General features: G+C 47.9%; 2 protein-coding genes across 15 annotated transcripts in view; one reads left to right on the top strand and one right to left on the bottom strand.

Moving 5' to 3' along the window:
* The window catches only part of DDB2 (damage specific DNA binding protein 2), a 28,559-nt gene extending 7,720 nt beyond the window's left edge, over positions 1-20,839 (bottom strand). Inside the window, exons 1-6 of one of the 6 annotated variants that reach the window (XM_048852099.2) lie at positions 20,749-20,839; positions 10,572-10,759; positions 6,118-6,248; positions 4,427-4,618; positions 1,318-1,484; positions 115-214 (exon numbers count right to left, since the gene is read on the bottom strand). In XM_048852099.2, the coding sequence (XP_048708056.1) occupies positions 115-214; positions 1,318-1,484; positions 4,427-4,618; positions 6,118-6,248; positions 10,572-10,746 (765 nt within the window). In that variant the 5' untranslated portion in view covers positions 10,747-10,759; positions 20,749-20,839. Of the gene's footprint in view, positions 1-114; positions 215-1,317; positions 1,485-3,361; positions 3,508-4,426; positions 4,619-6,117; positions 6,249-10,571; positions 10,760-10,862; positions 11,342-13,361; positions 13,609-13,634; positions 13,878-20,748 lie in introns of those variants that run through there. The other 5 variants (XM_075129605.1, XM_075129606.1, XM_048852098.2 and 2 more) reach the window with 5 other exon arrangements.
* Positions 20,232-20,966, top strand: part of PACSIN3 (protein kinase C and casein kinase substrate in neurons 3) — a 41,335-nt gene continuing 40,600 nt past the window's right edge. For 3 of the 9 annotated variants that reach the window (XM_048852089.2, XM_048852088.2, XM_048852085.2), the window contains exon 1: positions 20,235-20,522. The gene's annotated coding sequence lies outside the window, so the exon portion shown is untranslated. Of the gene's footprint in view, positions 20,523-20,729; positions 20,871-20,966 lie in introns of those variants that run through there. The other 6 variants (XM_075129611.1, XM_075129612.1, XM_075129610.1 and 3 more) reach the window with 6 other exon arrangements.

Here is a 20,966-nt window from a genome sequence, read left to right as displayed (position 1 = left end):
CTCTTTCTAGGGACCCTGCTCCCAAGAAAGACATGGGCAAAGAAAAAACAAACCATCGGGGTCCCTGGAAAGGGGAGAGTAAGAGGCAGGGAAGATGAGAGGAGCCATACAAACCTCTTCACCACCAGTGCTGAGCAGGACCACATTACCCACGTTATCACCTGTCACCACGGTCCGGCAGCTTGCAGACACATCAACACTGCAGTACCAGAAACTAGAGGAAAAGATACATAGATCAGCACCAATTCCTGCGGACAGGTATTGGGAGGGGAACCCTGAGTACAGCCTGTCCCTGCCTCTCTACAGAGAGGAACTGCAACAGACTCAGAACTGGGTCTCCCATGTGGTTGAGTGGGACTTCAGTCATCAGTCCAGGGGCAGAGTCCACCAAGGTAGCTTTGGGTTGGTGACTGATGTGACATCACTTCCAAGTTATTTGCCAAGTAAGCTTTAGATAGCGGGAACATGCTGGGGCAGTAGGACGTAGATGAGGCTGAATGGCCACCTGCCACCTGTATACAGAGACAGCTTGGGAAAGATCAGGACCACACCTGAGACATTTACACAATGTGCAGAAATGGACTTAAAATGAGCCTTCCCCACACAGGGGTGAAGAAGCTGCAGGGAGTTGCTACAGACTCTAGATTGGAAAATTTCAGGTCTAAAGCTCCCCCAGTACACCACTCCAAGAACTAAATCAAACCCAGGCTTTTGGTGGCATAGTGCCCCAACCCAGACTATACTGAGTGGGGAGAAGGGAGAATTCTCTGACATCCAGGAACTTCTTTGCAAAGCTTTGCCCTGCAGGGGATGTTCACACTAAAATTCAAAGCCCTGGAGTCAGGGTGGCAAGCCTGAAGACCCAACCCCCACCTCCGAAGGGGTAGCAGAGTTATCACAATAGGATTACATGTTTCTGCATAAATGTTATTTGGTTTAACCTAAGCTGCCCTATAAGCTTAGCCCAGCTCATGGCCAACAGGAGAACACTGGACTGACTGTCTAGCACCTTGCTTTTCTCACCTGTGCTCTTTTAAAGGAACAGTACACTCCCAGTGCTGCTGCTGTCCAAAAGATGCCAAAAACTATATTACCCATCATGCACTGGAACAGCAGGAGTCTAATTGTCCTGAGCTTGCCAAACCCTTGGAGCAGGACCACATGCCTGCCCCGTCACACAACTCTGAGCTCACTGACAGCACCAGCAAATAGAATCTGTCCTAGTCCTAGCAAAGGAAGGTGACATCAAAGAGAAGAAGAGGAACTACAGTATAAATAGCACAGAGCAGAGGCACAACCCTGCCTGCCCCTCCTCACCAAACATCATGGTACTCATGGCCACAGCCTGGCGTGCGGGAGATCACCTGCGCCGCTTTGCCTTCCAGATGCTGCAGACTAAGGGTGCCATCCCCTGATGCCACATAAAGCTTCACTGCCTCAAATGGGCTGAACTTCATGCCTCCAAGAGAGTCTCCTGGCCCTTTCTGGAACACACAGACAAAGGGAAGGGGCACCAATGTTACTGGGGAAGGGAGGGACATGGCAGAATGCCATGGAAGTGAACCCCTCACTCCATAGCTGAGATACACCAAGTTCATGGAGTCTGTTTCCCAACAAGAGTGGCACTAAAGAGCCACATTTTATCAAGTCTGTTACTAAACTGAGGCTATGTCTACACTACCGCGGTAAGTCAACCTAAATTACGCTACTCCAGCTATGTGAATAACGTAGCTGGAGTTGACGTAGCTTAGATCGACTTACTGCGGCGTCTACGCCATGCTGGGTCGACGGGAGACGCTCTCCTATGGGCTTACCTTACTTCTCGTTTCCAAATGCATACTGGAGTCGACCGGAGAACACTCTACTGTCGATTTAGCAGGTCTTCACTAGACCCGCTAAATTGACCCCCAGTGCATTGACTGCAGCAGCATCAATGCCCTGACAGCGTAGACATAGCCAGAGAGTACAAACGTTTTGGGCTTGCAGGGTCTGCCATCTGTCTTCCCAAACAAAGCAAAGTCCCCTCCAGCAGCACAGTTTTCTCTAGCTCAGACTACAGGATGTGGCTGTGGTAATCACAGCTTGAACCATCGCCAGGCCCGGAAGGGCAAGAACACAAGCAACATTCCTTGCAGAAACATACAAAACCCCAAACACAACCTGCACCACATTCTTCCTGTAGGATCTTCTTCCACAGAGTCCCTACAGCGGCTTCCAGTGGGTCATGTTTGGTCTTTCCCAAGGTGCCAGCAGGCAGGAAGAGAGCTGTGCAGGGAGAAATCCCCACTGCTGATTGCATGGCAAAGGAGGCAGAGGAATCCTATCCCAGGAACCGTCCCCAGCCTGTCTCTACTGAGCCAACAGGTGGAATCCTCATACACCAACAGAGAGAGAAAAGAGATGGGGCCAGCCAGGGAGACACAAAACCCTCTGACAGGCAGTGCATTTCACCTGCTTCTCACAAAGTCACTTTGTACGAAGGCCTCATCCTCAATACTGAGTTTCAAGAAGCCCCTGAAAAAAACAAGACCCCTGACCTACCTAAAACCAATGGAAACTTGATAGGCCTCCCCTTCAGACCTAGTTGTCTTCATCTTGATCAGCAGCAAATATTACAGGAGGAAGTGAGACTCTGCCACCCCAAGGACAGAGCATGTCTTTTCCTCCAGGCCCCTACTGATCCAGGGAGTCACCTGAACACTAAACCTGGATCTCCAGCATGGCAGCACCGAACTATCCCAATGGACCTCTCCAGTTTGGTTTTGCCCTCTTCCCCAGGAAGGACTGCAGCTGGAGTAGACACTTTGGAAACTAGCTGGGAAACATGCTACTGGCAGGAGGCAGGCAGGGAAAGAAAACAAAGAGGGCAAAGTGGAACTGGCATGCTGATGCTACAGGCTCATTCCTAGGACTATCCTCTGACTTTCTAAGCCAACAGGGCTTGTAGGAATACTGCAGGAAGTCCTCAGGCTCTATGGAGACCCTGTGGCCAGTGGGAGCAGCACTGCTAACAGCTCAGAGGTTGGAAGGTCACCATGAGACACAGCCATGTAAAGGCACAAAATTGAGGAATTCTATTGGTGCCCTCCAAAAACAACAGGAAGGAGTAAGAGTGGAAGAAGAATCCCTCCTTTAGGGGCAACCAAAAGGTCAGTATTCTCTCCCCTCCTCCTACACCCTGAATAGGAAAAACAAGAGAGACAGGCTTTCAACAGACAAAGATTCTGGAATGGAGAGGAGGTGGATGTGGAGAGGAGCAGAGAGGCCAGCTCTCATGTTTCAGAAACAAGTAAAGCTCCCCCTCCCTGTGCTGCAACTGCCAGCAGGGGGCAAAAGCCAACAAAACTGCTGTGTTCCTTACTCCCAGTCCTCGGTGCTGGTGAAGACCCGGAGCGTACTGCCAGTAAAATCCTGCAGGGTGGTTGTGCCAGCAACTGACGATGTGTACAGCTGACTGGGATTAAAAGGGTTAAACTTCATTCCTGTGATCGCCCCTCCAGCTCCCATCTACAATGAAGGGGATGAACAAAAAAGAAAAATCACTAAGTGATAGGGAAGGAGGAAAGTCCCTTCTGCAAATTTGTACTCATCACTGTGTCCCCAACATCAACAGTGACACAAGCCTTGGCCTCTCAGGAGACAAAGGCAACCTTCATCTCTACAAGTCATGCCCTGGCTGAGCAGGCAACCTGACCAGGGGAGGAGATTACAATTCCTGCAGTTCCAGGGCAATGTGATCCCTGGCAGTCACAATGCTACACAAAAAAGAGCACAAGGCAACCAGGAATGGGACCTAGGAGCCTTCAGAGGATGATCATCCTCCTTCCGATCTGTATTCATTTGTTAAGATAAAGAGCCACAGATGCTGATGTGAAGACTATGAGCCCACATAGAATTGGGATTGGAATTGGTGCATGGGGATGGGATGGGCAAGTAAACCGTTCAAAGTCACAGGAAGTGACTCTACGTCACTCCTTGACTTCTTCACCAGAAGGGATTTTCCTTCCTTCCACTCAGAAAGGTGCTTCCTCATCCGACACAGAACAAGAAGGTAAAGAGGGGGAGATTTTCAAGCCTAGAATAAATAAACCCTCTCTGCACACTTCTTATAGATTTCCTTTCTTCTTCATCGTCATCAATCCCTAACCCATCCCCCGATCCCCCCCAAGCATATAACCTGACGAAACTTCACCGTAAATTCTACAAACAAACCTCCGTTCTGACCTGCAACCCCCGCACTGCCAGTCTGGGGCCTCACACACAGATCCACCACTGCAGCTCAGTCCTATAAAATCAGGAGAGCGCCTGCTGCTATTCCAGTCCTGGGCCCCTCACAGTTCTGACATTGCACCTCAATAATGAGCTGCCGCACTCAGCACTGTTCCAGTCCTACCCTCCTGCCCATCCCACACACTTAGTGACTTACCCCTTTTATGAAACAGGTTTTATTCAGTACTTCGTAGTCCCACAGGATGATGTCTCCACCTTTGGACCCCACAGCCACAGTGCTGGGGTGAGTTGGATGCCACTCCAGACATGTCACTCTCCTGTCAAAGGGACTTGCTGTTCGGAAGAGGCGGTATGAAGTAAGAGAACGCACAAAGGGAAGCTGGAGACACTGTTACAAAGAAAACGAGAGACTGGGATCTCCACAGAGCTGGAAGTAGGTCTCTGAATCTCTCCAAAAACACTGACAGTCTTTGTATGCACACCCGTCTACACACACTTCCCAGGGAGTTAGCAAAGCCAGGCTGCTCCCCAGGAATATCAGGGAGAAACTCAGACCAGCTTTCTTCACTCTCACAGTGGAGTTTACAGCCAAGTGGGCAGATCTATAGGGTTGTTGTCTGCCCCATCTTGCACCATAAACACAAGTCAATCTGGTAGTGATGGGGTGGTGCAGATTTCTTTCCTGATCTGAATGGCCCTTGGCTGCTATCCTTTTAACAGGGTGAACAGTTAGGGTATTAGGGTTTTCACAACAAGATGCTGCTTCCCTCTCTGGACTCAGCTGGGCAACAGATGGGAGCACAAAGCCGCAGGGAAGACAGGCCTCTCCAAACAAATGTACCCAAGCCACAAATACTCAACCCCCCAGTGACAAAGCAGTGGGAAAAAACACTCTCTAGATCTGTAAGGGGAGCTGAACCAAGCCCTCTGGGCTGGCTAAGAGGGGAGGATAACTGGTATCATCACACTAACATGGCAGCTGGACATGCTTTCCTCACAGGAACAGACTCCACCAACCACAGTTCCTCCTGTTATGTATTTACTGAGCACCCCGAAATGTTATGCTTCATCCAGAGACATAAAGACACTGTCCTTCTTCCAAAGTGCTTACAATCCACATGACACAATAAGACAAAAAGCTTACAGAAATGGGGCTGGGCAGAGAAGCCAAGACAGTGACAAAATCATGTGGTTACTTAGCTAAGGCAAGTGTACAGACTGGGTGAATTTTTAAATCAAAAATATAAAACACATAAATGACCTAGAAAATAAACCTATCCTGGTTGATTTACTCTTTGTGGACATTTCAGGAAAAGTTAATCCTTAAGGAAGGATTAAATGAGTGGATAATTATGCCTTGGAAAACCAGTTCAGGGAAGGTATTACATACCCTGAGGAAACATGGGAAAAGGTGTAGTGATTACTGTGAGAGAAGTTAACAAATGGACATTGAGACTGGCATTATTAGCAGAGTGGAGCAGGTGGGGGCAACATGATATAGGACTACATCACATAAGTAGGTGGAAGCAATATTGTGCCAGGCATCAACTGATAGAACAAGCTTACCTTTAATTCAGGGGAGCAGAGAATTAGTAGAGGGATTCAAAGGGGGGGGACTGATGTGTCACTGATGAAAAAGGAAAATGATCTCAGCAGTTGCATTTTGCATGGACTAAGGGGAGAAATGTGACGGCGAATCAGACTATCAGCACGTTACTGTAAGAATTTTAGTCATTTTAAAGGCATGGAAACCATAAGCCCTGGACGGGAGTGGACCCCTGGCCCTTTTAAGCTCCCTCATGTGTGTTCACGCTTTCGTTGTCATTTTTAAGGGAAACTCTGCTGGGAGCTCAGCTGTCCAGTAGAATGAGAAGTAGACACTCTCACCTGCCTGAGCTGTGCTCGGATAGAGCCACCCAGCATGTTTTGGTAGATGTAGTGGATGATGCTGCACTGCCTCTCCACCTGATGGAAGAGCACTCCTGAGTTTCTGAACATGGAACCACCTTCAGCCCAGCCTGCCAGACAGCAAAACAGGGAAACTTACTGACAGACAAGCCAATGCACATCATGTCCATTCACTACACTGTACTAGGGAGGATAGCTGTATTTGGTGCTGAATCCAGAAGTGATCTCTAGCCACAAGAGAAAGGACCTCAAGCAGTTCCTATGAGTGTAAGGGGAAGTAGCCTCCTGCAAAGCACAATGCATCCCATAACCTGACAAACCATCTGCCTGGTTTCTTCTCAATACGATTCTCCTTGTTAAAGATTCATCCCAGAGCAAAGGAAAGAAGAGGGCTATAGTGATTTTACAGGGAATGGCTCACCTGAGCTTCTAGAGGCTATACACATAACCCTGATATGGCAAGGACACACAGAGCCTGAAAATAAGACCTAAAGAGTGGGAAAAAGAGAGAGAGGAACTCCTGGGATCAACATCTCAACCACAGTGGCAGGGGAGAGATCAGACCTCGGATCAGCAGATAATTGAGTGAAATTTAACAGTTACAACTGAAAATTCCCAAATTGTGAATTCCAAACCACTTCCCCTGCACCTGAATAAGAATATTCCACCCGCTTGTGCTGTCGTTCACACAGCCTGCCTATGGCTCTGTGTGTTTTCTTTTTGATAAAAGACCTGTTGGCACCTCATAGAATAGCCTGAAAACCTTTCAGTTCAGGGAGAATTCTGCTGAGCAACACAGCAGGTTTTCTGTATTTTGCTAGTGCTTCAGGTTTAATCATCCGGGACATCTATGTGAAAAGAGAGTCTGATCAACCCCACGTGTGTGACCGAATCATCCCCACAGCAACGGACTGTAACATCCCAGTGGATCCAGGCGTCAGATGGAGAAGCAGAAGAATCTCTTAAGAAACAAAAATCTTATTTTCATGTAAGGATCCATATTAATACAAAACAGGAGGAGAGAAATAAAGAGAGTATTATATATAACAAAAATATCCTTATTTTATGAAACACTGAAGTCTGGAAATTAAGAAGTTAACACACACACACACACACTTTCATACATGATTACAGCAGATGCTCACATTTTTACAGATTCTTAACACTCAAAGATTTTCACTGCCTGAAGTGAAGGGAGGCATTTTTCCAGGCTTGGGTCCTGTCAGGAAGTACATCTATAGATATAGATTTATTTTTTAAGAAATTTGATCTTCACACATTTTTGAGTTTGGAAAGAATGAAATCCCATAAAACAGTACTCCCACTGTGAGAAAATTCCAACTTTACTTTTTTAAGCAGAGCAACAGCAAAAGTGGGTTAAGTCTATAACAGGGTTTAAAGACTATAACAGGGTTTAAAAGAGAACTGGATAAATTCATGGAGGTTAAGTCCATTAATGGCTGTTAGCCAGGATGGATAAGGAATGGTGTCCCTAGCCTCTGTTCATCAGAGGGTGGAGATGGATGGCAGGAGAGAGATCACTTGATCATTACCTGTTAGGTTCACTCCCTCTGGGGCAACTGGCATTGGCCACTGTCAGAAGGCAGGATACTGGGCTGGATGCACCTTTGGTCTGACCCAGCATGGCCGTGCTTATGTTCTTAAGTCTGAAGCGTGGCCTAGGTGGAGGCCTTTTTGGGGACACAGTCTTTGCTTAGTTAGAGAGGAACATTTTTTTTAAAGTTCTTATGGATTGAAAAATCACTTCTGGGGATGCTCTGTGGCAGAACCTAATGAAGCTCCATCCACTTCACAACAACACTGAGCTTTCTCCCAGCTGAGCCTGAGCAGAAAGCTCAAGAAGGGACATGGGCTACTGCAAAGACAGCTGTAGCGCTATTTGGTTGCATAGCTTCTCTGCAGCTCAGCAGATGTTAAACTCAACCTCATAGAAATACAAAATACCTACCGATGACTTTAATCAGCTTTGCAGTGTATTGCATGCCTACATAATGCAATTACAGAACTTCAAACTCAAATTTTTACCATGTATGCACCAAACTCGTTTAATTGTTTATATTGTTTAAAAAATGGATTATTCTGTCAACACAATTACTCGTCTTTGGGGACTAGTTGCATGTAGAGTCTCATATTTTAAAGTTTAGACAATTTTTGAATTATCTATGCAACAAAAATTATTTACCCACTGGGGTTTTCCAAACTGGGTAAAAATTAAAACTCACCTTTTAGATTGGGATACAGAATGGAAAGGCTCAATTTCAAAAACATTTTATGTAAGCTATAAGTGAAAACATGATTGGCCTCATTTTCAAAGGTACTGAATACATACATACAACTCTCACTGAAGCACATTGGAACTGGAGAGGTTTAATAACTCTAAAAATCAGACCTGGAGTTATAATGAAAGTCATGTGGTAACATTAGCTACAGGAGATTTGTTCACTGACCATGAGCTCTAGAATAAGCAGAATTCCTTTAAACAGGATGTTTTGCTTCAATTTTCACTGTTCACATTAGTGCCTGCTCCAACCTTTAGTCATACACCAAACAAACTGTTGCATCCGATGAAGTGAGCTGTAGCTCACGAAAGCTTATGCGCAAATAAATTGGTTAGTCTCTAAGGTGCCACAAGTTCTCCTTTTCTTTTTGCAAATACAGACTAACACAGCTGTTACTCTGAAACCAAACAAACTGGGGCTTATGAAATACAGTAAAGAAGCCATCTTCAAGGGTGCCACCATTCAGATATTATGAAATCCCATAAGCATATTATAGGATTCAAAGTGATACCCATGGACATGAAGAGACACAGAGTCCTTATTCTAATTGTAAGCCTGCACAACTTCCTTGATACTGGAAAGACTAAGGGTATGTCTACATTAAAAACTTATGTTGACCTATATTAGGTCAACTTGCAGCCCCTGCAGTAATTATGTGGTGGTGCATGTCCACACTACACTCCTTGGGTCGGTGGTGCACATCCTCACCAGGAGCACTTCCACCAACCTAAGAGGGGCAGTGTGTGGACTAAAAGCCCAGTCTCCCAGCTCCACTGGTAGCTCCCTGCCAGAAGCCCAGCTGCATCACAGGCTCCTGGGCTCCTGGCGGGCTGCCCCCCTCCCCTGCTCAGCTCCACATTCACCACTGGGAGTAAGCTGCCCGGGGCTTCTCATCCCTGGGGAACAGGGTTCAGCTGCCCCGGCTTCTCAGGCTGCCCCTGCCTGCTTCCTGCTGGGATCCAGGCAGCCCTGGCAGTTTTAAATTCACAAGACAGCCATTCCTAGATGGGAGCGGGGCAGGGGGGAAGAAGTAGTGAGGTCTAGCTGCCCGCGACTCCCAGCCAGGAGCAGGATCCATTCTCACCCTGGCTCCCAGCCAGAAGCTCTCCATGGGGGCAGGAGGCAGCTGGGCCAGGAGCCATGAAATTGACAAGAGAGCTAATGGCGGATGTAAGTAACACACGATATACACAGACACTGCTTCACCCTAACTACACCGACATAAGCACTAGGCCTCTCATGGAGGTGGAGTTACGATGTCAGTGTGGCAGGGCACTTATATTGGCGGGACAAGGCTGTAGTGTGTACACTGATATAATCAGGTCTACATAAGCTGCCTTATAAGTTATATTGACCTAACTGTGTAACATAGGCCAAGCCTAATATTCACCCATCTCCCCCATTAAAGGGAAAAAGTGAAACATCTTTTACCCAAAAGTTACATATTGGACGAAAAAATACACAAAGGAGAAACAACTAGTGAGAACACTAATCCAGTCTGGTGCAATTAACTGATTATAGCCAGAAAGGAACTAGCCCTAGTCTGTCTGAGTATGAACACAACCTTACAGAAGATCAGCAGAAAGATTTACCATCTACCTAGAGCATCCCTCTAGCTCCCACTTCTGTGCAGCATCTTGCTTGTGGACACAGCATGATCTCCAGATGGAAATGTTGGTTTCGACTTCATGATGTGCAATACTAACCTTCTGATTATGGAAAAGCATGAAGAATTATATAATGTCACGTTACCAATATTGGTCTGTCCTACTTCAGAAATGCGGCAGCAGAAGTTCAGAAATTCCACAAAGCTTAATCACTCCTCAATGAGAAGTGATGTACACTCTGCTGAGCCCAGTTTTAGGAGAGATAAGCAATGACTTTCATAAAAATGCTGCATATGCACACGCACACACACACACACTCAGTACAGCTTCCAAACAGATAGCGGAGAATAATGCCCCCACATATCTCCACCCCTCAAGAAACATAATCCAATCCAAAAAGTCCTGTTTGAACAGGCTGTTGGTTCCTTGACATCTCCCCACCCCTGATATCTGAAAGTTTGGTTTACGCCCTTCATGCTATAAAGGCCTGGCTGGCAGAAAGGGTGAGAATCTGAGGGAACATTACCGATTTTCCCTGAGGGCTTGGCTGCTTTTCTCAGAAACAATCTTTTTGCTTGCGGCTCAGTCTCCAGTTCTCCATGGTCTCGTTTCCTCTTCCCAGTTGATTTTGCATCTTCCTCTGGCTGATGCTCATGCACCCTCACATGCTTCTTGTCCTTTGACTGGTTCTCAGGGGTCATTCTGTCTGCCCCACTAAAAAAAACAAAGTAAGGATAATAAGATTTGTCATTGGTTCTGGCTTTAAGACAGAAAGTTGGAGCACAACATGCCCTGACAGACTAAAAGTAGGACATACCTGTGCCACCCTTCATCTCTGTACTACTGGCTTTTTGCTTGCATTGTTGTGGGGATGGGAATGGGGGTCAATAAACTGCTCTTTACACGTTCATGAAAAAGACTGGCTTCTAAAGCAATGGGGTATCTTCTCTGTTTCTACAGAATTCTCAATACTCAATAGACAGTAGCATATTTGAAATCTACTGAGCTGCACAAAATGCCACAACTGTCTTTACAGCACCCACATTGCTACATGACCTCCCTGGTCAGGCTCAGTGCTTTTTGAAGAGGACAAGGCTTCATTAGGCTCTGCCACCAAGCATGGTCAAAAATTATTTTTCAGTCAAATCAAATTGACATGCATGAATCAAGCTCCTAGATACTATGGTGATGAGCAAACTGAAAATGCTGGACACACCCTGCTTTTCTATGACACGCACATACAGATTTTGGGAGACAACACAATTTTAGCCCTCTATTTTAATGCTCTATACTAAGAAATTAAACTCTTTTCCCCCACCCCCACCCCCAATCCAAAGTGAGAAGCCTTTTACTCAGTTTTCCTCTTTTGATCTAGGACAGAGGTGGGCAAGCTATGGCCCACGGGATGGTCCTGCCCGGCCCCTGAGCTCCCAGCCGGGGAGCCTAGTCCCCAGCCCCTCCCCTGCTGTCCCTCCTCCCCCGCAGCCTCAGCACGCCACACTGCCAGTGCTCTGGCCCACCACTTCTGCCGGGCAGGGCGGCGGCGTGGCTGCGAGCTCCTGCCGCTCTGAGCAGCGTGGTAAAGGGGGGGAGGGGTAAGGGGCAGGGGATCCCGGGGGCAGTCAGGGGACAGGGGATGGTTGGATGGGGCGGAGGTTCTGGGGTGGGGGGGCGGTCAGGGGATGGGGAGCAGGGGGGTTGGATGCGGGGAGTCCTGGGGGCCGGTTAGGGGCAGGGTGTGGACAGGGGTCGGGGCAGTCAGGGGACAGTGAGCAGGGGAGGTTGGATAGGGGGTGAGGTCCCAGGGGGCAATTGGGGGCAGAGGTCCCAGGAGGGGGCGGTCAAGGAACAAGGAGCGGGGAGGTTGGATGGGTCAGTGGTTCTGAGGGGAGCAGTCGGGGGCTGGAAGTGGGAGGGGACATATAGGGGCAGGGTCCAGGCTGTTTGGGGAGGCACGGCCTTCCCTACCCAGCCGTCCATAAAGTTTCACAACCAGGATGTGGCCCTCGGGCCAAAAAGTTTGCCAACTCCTGATCTGGGAGGTTCCAAAATAGAAAATTTCAATGGCAGATCCCAAGGGGCCTCTATGAAAAATATAGTACAAGTTGATCCTTTGACAGTAGCATATTTTATTTTTAGTTTGTGAATAAATGTCACTGATGTCTGACTATAGCTAAATATAGTTAGGCAGGCACTGTGCAAGCTTCCCCAAATAGTAGCCCAATGCTGACTTTCCAGCACTCTGCTATTCCCATCTGGAAGCCCACACAGCCCTGCCAGTCCCCTGCAGACTCTCACTATTCTAGTCCTGAACACCACCACCACCCAGGTCTGCTGATGCCCCTCAGTTCTGACCCACAGCACACCCTGTTATTCTAGCCCTGAAGTCTACATCCAGGAATTGGATTAGTTAGCACCGATTCCATTCTGTATAATAGCCTGAATGTTTCCAGAACTGTCCCACGCACATTGTTGCCATTGGTGTCATATGACCTGGTTAAGAAAAGAGCAGAAGTGTGAATCAGGCACTGTGAATGTCACAGGCACCATCCAACCCCAGCAGGAAGAGTACATCTGAAGCAGTGTGTGTGTGAGGAGCACCAGTGACTTTGGATTGTCACAAGCCCTGGGCTGGCAGCATGGCGTGAATGGTCTTCCAAGACTCACTGGCTGATACAGGAGGGCCTGGTTGCAAGCGTAAAAAGTGTTAGCCAGAGCCCATCTCCTGCAGTGCCCCCAGCACCCCTCCCTGGAGAGGGGAACGTTTCAAAAGTTGAAGGGAACACGGTAGTGGCAATGTTAGCAAGAGGGTTCATCAGTTGCATCCTGGGAAATGTCTATGTGCTCTCCGCACACACCAGAGAGAGAGGGGAGTCTACTGGTTTGGGGGGGGGGCGGGGAAAGAAGGGGGACAGGAGCCAGGTCTTGTGGGTTCTATTCCTGACTCCCCCAACGCCTCACGGTATGACCTGGGACGAGCCCTTCCCCTCTCGGAGCCTCAGTTTCCCCATCAGTCTCATGGCGACAACCACTCGGCGAGGCTCAGTCAGGACAGGGCACCGCACGGGGCGCGAGCAGGAGGCTGAAGGCAGCTCAGGAGTCCGGGGCCTGACCCTGTCCCGCTCCGGAGCCCGCTGGCTGTGAGGCCGGTCTCCCGCGAGAGAGGGCTCACGGCCCGCACGCTGGGACCAGGGGAGGGCCGGCGCGGGGCCGCTCACGCGTTGTTCTCTCCGGGCCGGGGGATGGAAGAGGGCTCGGGGGCCGGGAGGGGCTTCGGGGGATCCCGCGCTCGGCGCCGTGGGGGCGCTCGCCTCACCTGGTCCTCGCCGCGGCCTCCGCTGCCCGGCCTGGCCCAGCCCCGCGACAGCCCGGCGCGCAGAGCGGGGGCGGGGCGGGCCCTCCTCGGCTGTTTTATAACCCGGCGGCGGGGGCGCTCAGGGTCTGGATTGGGAAGCGCCCGGGCTATTGCCCCCAGCCCCGCGTTTCCTCCTCCGGGCGCTCCCGGACGAGACGAGACACCCGGAAAGGGGGGTGACCCCTAGGCCGCTCCGCGGAGGGGAGCGAGGGCCCAGCTGGATACTCCTCCTACCTCAGTTCTTGTGGCCTTGGAGCCTCCCCAGAGCCGCTGGGGCCTGGCCACAGGGCTCGCTCCTCACCCCAGCCTCAAGGACTGGAGAGGGTTAGGGCCGTGGTATTGGGTGGTGAACTCTCAGCGCCCTTCAGACACATGCCTGAGGCTACATCAGCCACTGCCCAGTTGGGCTGTGTCCTTTCCTGCTACAGCCTGCTGGGCCCCCTTACACACAATCGGCCCAGCAAACCTTACTAGAAACTAGGCCTCAACACTCCTCCTCCACCCCCAAATCTTCAGCTTCCCAGACAGGAACCCTGGTCTAATGTGGGAAGCAACAAAATAAGTGAACTTGGAACAGTTATTTTGGCTTTTGGACCAGAAAGCATTTGTGCAATTATTGATTCAACAATGCAAACTCCAAATGCTATTTTTTCTCAAGCACCTGCAGTTACCGTCCTCTCTCCCCAGCAGGCTGGGCCGGGCAAACACACAGCACCCAATGTTTGTCTGACTTTTATCAACAGTTTCAGAGTAACAGAGAAATGTAAAGGACAATTACCAAGTTCTGCAGAGCCTTGCACGATGTTGGAGTCGAGAAATCACACAAAAAACAAAAAATGGGAATCATAATTCCAGGATATCACTGGCAAACATCCCCCAAATCCCACAACCTCCCTGCTGTGGAAAGAATTCCAGTGGAAAGTAACATTTTGTCGGCACCTTAGTGATCACCAACAAAATTAACACAAACAGCTTTCAGAGTAACAGCCGTGTTAGTCTGTATTCGCAAAAAGAAAAGGAGTACTTGTGGCACCTTAGAGACTAACCAATTTATTTGAGCATGAGCTTTCGTGAGCTACAGCTCACTTCATCAGATGCATACCGTGGAAACTGCAGCAGACTTTATATATACACAGAGAATATGAAACAATACCTCCTCCCACCCCACTGTCCTGCTGGTAATAACTTATCTAAAGTGATCAACAGGTGGGCCATTTCCAGCACAAATCCAGGTTTTCTCACCCTCCACCCCCCCACACAAATTCACTCTCCTGCTGGTGCTAGCCCATCCAAAGTGACTCACTTTGGATGGGCTAGCACCAGCAGGAGAGTGAATTTGTGTGGCCTGCTGGTGCTAGCCCATCCAAAGTGAGTCACTTTGGATGGGCTAGCACCAGCAGGAGAGTGAATTTGTGTGGCCTGCTGGTGCTAGCCCATCCAAAGTGAGTCACTTTGGATGGGCTAGCACCAGCAGGAGAGTGAATTTGTGTGGGGGGGTGGAGGGTGAGAAAACCTGGATTTGTGCTGGAAATGGCCCACCTGTTGATCACTTTAGATAAGCTATTACCAGCAGGACAGTGGGGTGGGAGGAGGTATTGTTTCATATTCTCTGTGTATATATAAAGTCTGCTGCAGTTTCCACGGTATGCATCTGATGAAGTGAGCTGTAGCTCACGAAAGCTCATGCTCAAATAAATTGGTTAGTCTCTAAGGTGCCACAAGTACTCCTTTTCTTTTAACACAAACAGCCTCACTCTCTTCTGGAGTGGCTGTGAGTAGGCCTTTTACTACACACATGTTTTTTGGACCTGCCTTGAGATCGGAACAATCTGGTCACACACAAAAGGTTACAGAAAGACTTAGGTTGTTGTCAAATATTTAATCACATTGTTATGAATAGGCCCCATAAACTTAATCTCTTTTATCTATTTTATGCATTTCTAGAGCACCAAACAGGTACATTGGAGCTGCATGTTGAGGTCCATAGTGGATTTTATAGCCATCAGGAATACTAGTTTGAAATGTTAACATTCACATGGTATGGTTTGTCAGAGAAAACCATGCTTTTACAATGTGGCTAAAGAAAATAAAAGATATAGTACAAATCACAGTTCAGATCTAAATCACAAAATCAGAGATCACCTGACCTTAGTTAATATTCCATTTAACAACATTCAAGAAATTAGGCTAAAACAACCCCGAGTTAAAATTACATTCCATTGCACATGGTGGGATATCATCCTGTTATTTATTCATAGATTGATACCCTTACAGAAAGGCTATACAGGCAATCCTCAACTTTACGATGTTTGACTTACGACGTTTCTGAATTGATACCCTGATTCAACTTACAACAATTGGTTTTGACTTTACAACACTCAGTCCAGCAATGGAGTGGATTGCAGTTCTGAGTGACGACATTTCAATTTACGATGCAATTTTCGGGAACCAATTGTGTCTTAAGTCCGAGGACTGCCTGTACTCCAATCATCCACACAGTTAGCTACAAGCACAACTCCTACAACGTTTGTTTGTGCATCTCTCGATAAATAAAAATGCTTCAGTGAACACCTTTGTATAGTCTTCCATGTAACCACGCTACTTTAAAAATACACACAAACCATGCTTGTCTACTGGAATATAACAATGTTGCACCAACTGCTAACATACCAAAATTGTGTATAAACAATGACATATCATAAGAAACAAGTAACTATCTCTGTAAAAACATATATATCAACTCTGGCACCTCATGATAAATTGTCTTATTACATGTCTCTGCAAAATACCTACCACACATTTGGGCACTGTATGTGTATGCATGTATGTATGTACAAATAAATAATTCAAACTAGCACCTGCCTCTGCAAGCCATCTGCCCACAGAACACACATTGATGTCTTGAAAGTGTCCAGTATTATACCTCTAGGAAAGGAAACTACAGGAAAATTATCCTCCTGCTCATGTCAGGCAAGAAGAGTGTAGTCAACATAGATTATATAGATTCAGAGAGATCACAAAGGAGGAGAGAGGGGTCCATGAGATTCAAATATCTCATTAACAGCCAGCAGAAAATTATACCTTACATAACTTAAATCTTAATCTATGCTGCTTTCCACAGAATTTTTAAAGTGTACATTTCTAACCTTTTCCACTGAAAAACAGGGCCTGATTCAAACCCAGTTGAAGTAGATAGAAAGACTCCTGTTGACTTCAGTGGGCCTCTAGTAACCTATTTGTTACACCAACGCTGACTTGGACTCTAAATACATTCTATGGGTGGCATACCCGAGATCACTTGTTCACTGACACTTTAAAAACTCCTGCACCCCAATCTGTGTCTATGCTGGTTATGTACTACGTATGTCTCTTGTGAACCTTGTAACCAATACTTGTAATCTCTCATGACTCAAGCCTGACCCCAGATGTATAGTACCTTCCGTCTTAACTTGTGTAAACTTGATTTTAAACATTAGCTTTAATAAAAGTTTTTAAAACTGTGGTCCTATTTCCTCAGACTTGCAGAAAGTTGTCTCCAGCAAAGATGCAAACACTCTCCCTATCTCATTCACCTCCCTAATGTGTTAACTTCACTGCCCAGAGGAGACCACACATAGCAACCTATGGACCTTTCACTTAGCTAGAATGGAAGTAATTAATAATTACTTCTTATCAAACACTAACACTGTGCTTACTTTCACTCCGGAGACTCACCAGATTCCTTTGCAATTATTTTTACTTGTTATGGGCCAACAGTGCTAAATACTGTATAAGGCACAAAATAGAACAGTCCCTGCCTCAGAGTTCTTACAATCTAAAAGGCATGAATGGAGAAAACAGGATGCATTGGGAAGCCCAGAGACAGGATTCACCTGAATATAATATTTTTGTTGTTGTATTTACAATTCTTAGCCTCTCAGGACCCACTGACAGTACAAAGGTAACCAAGTCTGGGGATCTAGTTATAATTGTAGTGTGGATGGAATCTTATCCTTAATTTCCCATTTTTTGTAATTGAGCTATAATCTTAACATGGTTATGGTCTTTACTGCTATGTTGCAACAAGGTCAGGGAACAACTATATTGTAACTGTGGCTTCTGACTTGGTAGTGTGGTATGCTTGATGGTATATGTAGTATAAATAAGCCTTTTACTGCCCAATGCCTGGTTCTCTACTATAAGAAATCCAAAGTTCCTGCTTTTGTCTGACTACTTCCTTATGCCATTTTAAGAGACAATAACATCTCAGTAACATCACAGCAACTCGATTTAGGCCAGTATATGGAAGCAAGTATGTATTCCACTAAAAACAATGAGGAAAAGCTGTGTATAACTCTAGGGAAAAGAAAAGAGACAGTAGAGATAGCTATCTGTCCTAAGATCCCAACCTATCAAGCAGCTCCTATCCCAGGGAAACAAAATGTCAGAGATAACATTACATTCTCTGACCTCCTCCTATACCTGGACATTCTGCCCCCATTGAGCCACTCCTACCCCCAGAGGAAAGGAAAAAGACAGCAGAGTTAAAGGTAGCTACATAGCATCATGCCACTGAATCAGAAATGGACAATGTTAACAAATGGACACAGGGGACCAAACCCCAAACAGAAAATGAAATCCCATCCTGGACAAATGCCGGGTGTACTGAGATCACACACCAAACACACTACGTCCTGGACAGACACTGGATACACTGTATCCACCTCCGACAATTATTCAAGGTTTCTGCCCTTTTCACACTTCGAAAACACATGTAGAGTAGGTAATTTGACTAAGATGTTGGAATTTAATAGAGCCATGAGTGAGCACTACACTATGTTGAAGAAAGTTGATCAACCCTCTTTTTTAATTAAAATATGAAAAGGGAAATCCATTTGCTACCTATTATTTCCCCTGGAGCTAACTTAAGGTTGGGTAAGGATTTTGAAATGCTCTTTGGGGAAAGAATGTGCCTTATAACAGGTCAGAAACCACAGGTCCCATGTGTGGGACCCTTTCAGTGTGACCATTCAACCTAAATATAAACATCAGAGTAAAGGAAACAAAAAGGTATCCCATTATCTTTTCTAGAGTCTGCATCTCAGAAGGGCCCCATGATGCAGGAGCTACATCTAGCTCCCAGGAAACGTGACACAACTGTTGTTAATCAATCAGTCCCAGGTATCTACAGACATCAGAACACATGCCAAACAATCAGCACCAAATAACAGAGATTCTTAAGGTTCCTGGGCTGAGCCGTCAGGGTGAGGCTGCCCTAAGGTCCTCAGTCTTTTCTTTTTACTTTTATTGAATAAACGTCATTGGGAACCCATAGTTGGTCCTGGTGCTTGAGTCCCAAATAATTTAGTGAGAAAAAAATTATAGGAGATGGGGCAGCAAGGCTCATCGACTCCCAAAATGTAAAACCTGCCTTCAGCGCCAGCACTAGGCAAAAGCAGACAAAGCAATTGCTTAGGGCCCCAAGCAGCTCTGGGAAGCCCCCTCTTAATTATTAGTATGTGTTGGTAGGAGGGGGAAATATTCCTGCTTGGATCCCCCAGTGGGCTAGCACTGGCATTGCCTGCCCTAAAACCTCATGTCATATCAGGGCTAATTGCTTTGTGGCACAGAAACTTTGGTACCTAGAGCTTGGAGGGCCGAGGCAGCACAAGATTATCTCCAGTTTAGGGACATAAAAACACTAAGGATCCGAATTGTTCAGAAAGAGCTGATGGCATTTTCAGATAAAATGAGAGAGAACATTGCAGACGCCTAATGAGTTAGGTAGAGGAGGGAGGCAGATAAACAAAAGCCGAAGAAGGCGATGGCGAAACTCCTGTATCCCTGCACTAGGGAGAGAGAGAGCTAAACTATGGCAAGAAGAGAAGGAATGGCTTCTCCGCTTTTTTGGAGGGGGCGGGGGGGAGAAGGGGAAATAACAACACAGGACCAGCCCTTGGTCTCCCGTCAGCCAGCCAGATTGATTCATTGCTCCTGCAGATCAGCTAATTGGCTGAAATTAGGGTTGCCAGTTTTGGCTGGACACATTCCTGGAGGTTTCATCACATGACATAATCTTTAATTAAAGATTACTTATTTTTTTTAAATTCCTGGTGACTTCAAGGCAATCCTGGAGGGCTGGCAACCCTAGCTGAAACATGTGAAAAACTGTTTAGTAGAGCAGAAAGAGCCTCATATTCCAGATTCCTCCCTACTGAAGGTCAGCCCCAGAAATGTGATCTTCCCCCCAGTGGTGCCCCACCAGTAGCCAGATGAGATTCTAGTAATGTGAGTTTCTTCAGAGCAGTGCCTAGCACAGACTCGGGCAACTTTTTGCTTTCTCACTGAACTGTCCTAAGACTCCATCAAGTGAGCCCCTTCACAGCAGAGCTCCAGGTCCCTGAGCCAGCTGAGATTTGGGGCACTGCTGTAGCTAAACTCAGGAGGTTGTTTGCAGTGTCACCTCCTGCTCTCCCCAGCTCTCAAAGAATAGAAGTGAAAAAAAGGAAAACTAAACCCTGTTTAAAAGTGAAGAACTATGGCTAACCACGCTCCGGTGCCAGCGGCTCCTAGACCTCACCTAGGAATAGCAACCCCCTGCTGCTCTTGCCCCTCTGGGCACGTGGTTTTGCTCTGATCTCTGATCCTCAGCGTGGACAGCACAGCCCCACCTGCTATCGGGCAGCGGCCTGTCTCATCCCGCAGTGACAGCCGACTAATTGGATCAAGAGCTCCGGGAACTAGGAGGAGGGGAACGTGGTGAGAGTCCAGCTGCCTCACCCCGCCTGGCGCTGCTCGAGCCTGCACTCCCTTCCCGCTGTCCCAGGCCTTAGCATCTACTCTCCAGCCACCACCAGCGAGACTCCTTTGGAATCCCCGGGGCTGCCTGGGTCCGCCCAGCTGGGAGCTCCTCGCGCTGGGAGGCGGGGCGGGGGCCCTTGTGTCCTGCAGCCTGAAATAAGGGTGGGGAGCTGCTAAAGCTGGAGGGCGAGGGGCAAAGCTAGAGCTGTGAGGCAATCCGATCTGCCGCTCGCCCCACTGCAAACAGGGCAGCCTGCCTCGGGAACGCTCTGGGACGCTGCCGAGCGCGGCTCCTTTGCACCCGGGCTTGGAGCTGAAGTCGTTAGGGTAGCAAGTAGAGAGGTAAGATACAAAGTAATCTGCCTCCGGACTGCAGTTGGACAGGGGGTGGCCCTAACGCTCCCCGCGCTGCCGGAGAGGGGCTCCTATAGATGCGTTCCCTTGCCCTAGCGAAGGGCAGAGCAGAGGCCCCCTAAACTTCCCTCCCCTGTGGGGGGGTCTCTCCACTCCGCAGCCCCAAACAGGGCGCTCCCCCAGGCTCTTTCCGGACCTGTTCCCCAGTAAGTACCGGAGCTCCCAGGGCGCTGGCTGCTAAGCCCGGCCTGTTCGGCGGTGGTCGGAGTGGAGGTGGAGTAGTCCGGCCCCCCCTGGAGGGGAGGCAGCGCGCGGCGGAGCTGCACTTAATGGCAAGTGAGCTGGCGACTTAAATGTAAAAGTTTCCTAGCGGAATGGCGGGGGGTGGGGAAGCTCCCCCTTCCAGGCCTCCCGCTGTGGGGGGGAGGAGGC

This window comes from Caretta caretta, chromosome 6 (assembly GCF_965140235.1).
Source record: "Caretta caretta isolate rCarCar2 chromosome 6, rCarCar1.hap1, whole genome shotgun sequence".
NCBI lineage: Eukaryota > Metazoa > Chordata > Testudines > Cheloniidae > Caretta > Caretta caretta.
Note: the sequence above shows the minus strand (reverse complement) of the source record. Positions and strands in the feature narration are given on the sequence as shown.